The 5,530-nt window shown below is 36.1% G+C and overlaps 1 protein-coding gene across 1 annotated transcript; it reads right to left on the bottom strand.

Annotated features, from left to right (window-relative positions):
* Positions 1-741: 741 nt before the first annotated feature.
* Positions 742-1,293, bottom strand: LOC116160324 (selenoprotein M-like). Its single transcript, XM_031473510.1, has 2 exons — positions 1,135-1,293; positions 742-1,085 (listed from the first exon to the last, which is right to left on the bottom strand). The coding sequence occupies exons 1-2, from the start codon at positions 1,228-1,230 to the stop codon at positions 843-845; spliced, it is 339 nt and encodes a 112-aa protein (XP_031329370.1). The 5' UTR covers positions 1,231-1,293; the 3' UTR covers positions 742-842.
* Between the last annotated feature and the right edge of the window lie 4,237 nt (positions 1,294-5,530).

Raw genomic sequence — 5,530 nt, 5'->3', positions numbered from 1 at the left:
CGTAAATCGCAATAACAACAAGTAATATTTATTCGTTGGTGTCTAGACAATTGACAAGCGCAAATGTAATTTCAAATTATATGGTCCTTCGAAGCCGTAGTCGTATGAGTTCAACTGATGTCGTAATTGAGTACAAACATTGAATACAGTTTATTTGTTCAATGGTAGACTAAACCAGATCGGGCCGGAGACGGAGCTGTGGTTTCATCGAAGGCTTAAAGATCCTCGTCATGGAGACATATTTTTGGCAATACATTTTTTTAAACTCTAAAATAGTACAGTGCCGTTCGTAAAACGTCCGTTGCCCAAGGCACACCCTGTAGTACTGTTTTCGAATGCCACAATGGATTAAAAAATTAGAACTACATGCATTACATATACCTTTATGTTGCGTACACACTGACTGACGTCGATAAAAACTTTTAAACATAGTATATGGCTCGCTAATATTTTTGTACGAATAGATATAATTAGTTATTGCATCCAATTAATAAAAACGATCCCTTTCATTAGCTTTCACTGGGGCCACCCAATTAAATCAAACAAAACACGAAAATCAGTTTTTAAGCAAGTCTAGTGTCTGTATAAAAATGAACTTCCACCCCTCTATTACACGCGTCATATAAGAATCATCTCAACGTTATTTATTTTTCCCATCTCATCCCTCTCAACCCCTGTCTCGCCACGAGTCGATTAATTTGGAAAATATCCCAAGCGCTCTAGATACAATAAATTAACTGATATTATACACAAGAATTTATTACGAATAATGCGAAAGTATTAAGAAAATCTACAAGGAAACTACCCTATTTAGTAATTTTAAGCATTAAAAACTCGGCAAGCTACAACTCGGTCTTGTCACTTTTTCTTACAAATCCGTGCTTTTTTAGCAGATCGTTGCATGCCTCCCTGCTTAATGGGGTCAGAAACAAACTTTCGACAGTCTGCCCATCCTTAGTCAGGAAATGTAAAACTGGATCAAATCCCGGTTTCAATTTTAATTCCGTGTTTGCATACTGTGGGAAATCCTCGAATATAAATTCCTTCAGATCGGGTAGGTCGTATAGTTTACATCCGGCACAAGTCTAAAAAATGAGACTAAGTACATAATTATAATGCACCGTTTACAAATACATCAATTCTTGCACGTTCGATGACCAATTTCGGTTGTTCTGCGTCTTCACAATTTGCGTGCGCGTAGAACAGCAGAAGCAGGACCTGGTAGAACATATTCTCCCGGACACGTAGCAACTTGAACAATAATGAGATTTAAATACAAAGTTTATCTGCGTGTTCAGAACCGTGTTTATTTATTTTAATTCTAATCTAAATCACGTAGCTCGTGGCCTACATAGCAACACATACTGTTTATAATAATTTCTGTTTCTTGTTACCTCCTGTGCACTCACGTTCAACAGTAGTTAACTAATAATTGTGTTTCCCGGAGGTAATTTTATGCGAAAAGGTCTGTTATTGATATGAAAACCATTCGTATTCGCTTCCGTGCCCGTTTCCAAAAGATCTCTCCATGGCGAAGTTTGTGAGGGATTATCTTTGGGCAAGTTTAGGGTAGTCTTAGTGTGGGGTATTAAATTATGTACGAGGTACATGTTAGGCAAAAGAGAGACGAAGGGCGTGCAATCATTAATTCCATAATCTAAATGTAGAATCAATTTTTATGGGAACGGCCTAAAATAAATAGTCAGGAAGTCCGTCCTTAATCCCTTTAAGAATGGAACTGCATTCATGTTTTTTATTAGCCGAAGTGACCGGCCTTAATATATGTTAATACTGCATCCACAGGAACACAAATAAATGTTTTATACATGTTTCAGTCGCAGACCCTACTTATTTATTAACATTCTGATACAAAATTCCGTGTCTTTTATCCTCGAGAACCTTGCAAACGGACCCCTTAAAAGTATGGCATGCTATACCTACTGCCTTCCTGTAGGTACGACAAAGGAATTTACTTCGATTCGTTGTCTTCACTGGCATTCAGACAACGGGTGGATGAATAAGAACATTTTATCACATAGCATAGGTTATAATAAAGCAATTCTTTGGGCTTTCTGACGGGTTAAAGCTGAACAACGACTGTCGCGATATACATATTGACCAGCAAGCATTGAGAACGCACGGATCTGTAGCAGAATTGCCTGTGGTTTTTTATGTTAACGTTTCAAGGATTTTACGTTTTATCATTATTCTAAACTCAGATTCAGATTTTGGAACGCCCGCTGCCCTCTTTTTATTGGACGGCAAGAATTACATGGAAAGAGAGGAAATTCAGGTCCGTTACGGTAAATAACACGTAAAATCGTAGTTAGTTTACTTACATTTATACAAGGGTCGAAAATCCTTGTTTGCATAAAATACAATTAACCGGACTGGCAAAAATTTTACTAAAATGATTAATTCTATTTTACCTGCAGCCTTACCTTGGGGGAGTTATGGCCTATTATCTCCTCTTTAAACTTCAAAATCCCGATGCTCTAGTATGATTGAACTCGAATAACGCACAACGAATAATGAATGCACATAAAGGAATTAATTGACCATCACTGTAATCGAATACAAATTCCTAACTAATGAAAAAACCAGAGTTCTTTATTTAGATCCGATTGTTATCAATAAGTGCAACACATCTTTTGGTATGCACAAATGATTTTCGTAGGTCGGTTCCTTTAGGAATATTATGATTATGTTAAACACTATTATTGTGACTAAAAATAACCGACCAATACTTTGTATAAATCAAAAAATTATTGACAGTTATCGATGAGACTGGACTTTTTTCGGTTACAATTAATACTCTTTCCCTTAGAAAAGACAGCTTCAACTTAGAAATATGGAAACAGATCGCTTCGTGACGGTACAGCTGAACTTTTGGCATCCCCAGGTTAATATCCTTGAATGGAAATGTCAGTATAAAGTTGTCCGCATGAATTGCGAATACAGGCAAACCTGAAAAGTAGGGATCGAGAACTTGTTTATGCACAGGAACAAAAAGCCGATTCCCCACTGTACTGGATATTAATTTTGTCCATTTATTAATTGGGTTTGATGCGGGTAATTGCATAAATTAATTGTCTTTAAATTTTACACACTGCATTTCGGAATGAGGGTGCCTCCATCGCACGGATCTTTTAAGACACTCGGCGCTAAATAAAATTAAACACCAACATTTTTCTGGCATGCATTCCAAATTGTTTTGCATTGTAAAGACTTTTTATTTCCTGTTAGTATTCGGCTGTCTACAGAAGCGTGAACATTAACGTATTATTATCCCTTTCGCGTGTATAGATATTTGTAACCTTTGAAATGTTCAACAATAACCTGGAAAATCCCCTTCAACACCAAAAGCAAGCCCTGGTTACTTGTGTAGAAGACGCTCTCTTGTTATACAACAAATTACGTTTAACACCAAGAAAAAATCAAAGTAAAATCTGTGAAAAACGTCTACGCAGACAGACAGACAGATCTGCGTACCCCCATTTACCAGGTAGAAAAAACATCTTCTTTTTCGTTTTTCATGCAACTCAACGGCTCTGTAGTAACACGTATGTAAGTCCTTTTACATTTTTTTTCTGTGAAGAGTTAGTTATTATTGGAAAGTATTACAACAAACAGGGTCAAATTTGTAATTATACCCTTCATGTTGCGTTACGAACGCCAGTGACTACGTAAAACGAATGTGCAAGATAACCGTTATTGAATATTATAATTATAATTGAAGACAATACTTTTAATAAAAATTTAGCGAAACTGATCTAACTCGTGTCACTTTGTAATTGATGTATGTCTTAAGAAAAATTCTTTTCGGCACATTTTCTGTCTAATTTTCCCACTGAACATTCCGACGTCCCTCCTGTGAATTATTAACGCCTTGTTTAATGTTGGTAGTCGATACCGCACTACCGTTCGAATTAAATAATATAAATCTTGCCTACGAACTCAATTCTCAGAAGGAAACACTCGCCCCTCGATAAACAAATGGGCGCATTTGCTTTTAATATTTCAAAATACGGAGAATGTTTTCCAAAAAATAAACCGAGACAAAGTTAAAGGGCGATTTATCACTACGCTTGGTTTATTTACTAAAAATATTTAATTTCCCAACTCAGCTATTTATTTAGGGTTGGTTGGTATTATTGTACCCTAAAGGAATCAGACTTGAAAGTTAGAAATCCTAAACTAAATTCCTAAAATGTAACTTTTCGGTGTTTACTTACCATTCCTTCTTATTTCAAAGGTCACCAACTTTCTTGATAGTAGAGCCAGTAGAGCTCTTGCTACATACAGGCTGTAAATCGAAAAGTGGAACATAGGCGGTGAAATGACTTTCTTTGCGCAAACGTTTCCTAATTATTTTACGCAAAAATACTTCAAATAAAAGTTATCGAGATATATATTCTGCATCTAAATCATGTGAAACGATTATTCTACCTCTTCTTATACGCGAAAATAGTACATTATATATCAAGGTAGAGAAGTCCACTATTATTGCCTGAGCACCAAGATTACATCTCGAGGCGCTTGCGCCGAGGGGTGTAAGGTGCGAAGGCAATAATAGACTTCTCTACCGTGGTATATATACTATTTTTTTCACTACTAGCACTTGAAATCCTCTAAATTAACATATTATATTGATAAGAGAGTTAACGGTTGGACAGAATTGTTTGTTTCTTAATTTAACATGTCAATCAAGTACGTGGAAGTACAAGTCAAACAGGCCGTATTTTGTTCTGTCATTGAGATTTTTCAAAGAGTAATTTCGTTCGATTTTTTTCAAAATGTGATAATTTTAGGTATGTAATTTCTCTGGAAATTGCGAATGGTGGCAATTATTCGTTTTAGAGAACTTGTCTAAACGTTCATTGAGCGACATTTCGGGTTGTGTTTTCTAAAAGTGACAGCGTGACAGTTCTCATTATTGACTACTAGTTAATAATAAAAAATTATTAACCACTTTGAACAAATGCCGAGAAAGCCTACTTTACAAGTGGAAAAAAGGTTAATAATCATGTCATCAGACGCTAGTAGTGAAAAAAATTAATTATAAAGATTCTGTTTTCACGAGTTTTTAGTCTAAGTAGCCATGGACTATGTTTTTCTTTTATCATAGTCCATGTCACACATGACAACGGTACGTGGGAGAATTGATTCGCTATCATTTTATTGTAACTGATCGCCCTGCCACCTGTTAACGAAATTTCCAAGAATGATTGTAGATTTCTCTACAATCTGTATAATAATTCAAATAACATTTCATATTCTTACAGTGTAAGTTTGCTTGGGTGTACGGTAGGATTTACGACCCTAACGCTACACTTGCTTCCTTACTTTTGAAGGTCGCTTTGAATCTGTTCTAAATGAACATCTTGACCCACCAGCAGGAAATGAGGTCGCTGTGAGTCTGTTCTAAGATGAACAGCAACAATATTAACGACCGAGTTCCTCTTTTCAGGGTTAATAACCAAGTTAGACCTTCCCGACTTCATTGGGTCGTAGAACATTCCGTTGTATG

Source organism: Photinus pyralis, unplaced genomic scaffold (genome assembly GCF_008802855.1).
Source record: "Photinus pyralis isolate 1611_PpyrPB1 unplaced genomic scaffold, Ppyr1.3 Ppyr1.4_LG1, whole genome shotgun sequence".
In the NCBI taxonomy this organism is placed as follows: domain Eukaryota; kingdom Metazoa; phylum Arthropoda; class Insecta; order Coleoptera; family Lampyridae; genus Photinus; species Photinus pyralis.
This window is presented reverse-complemented; position numbering and strand designations above follow the sequence as displayed.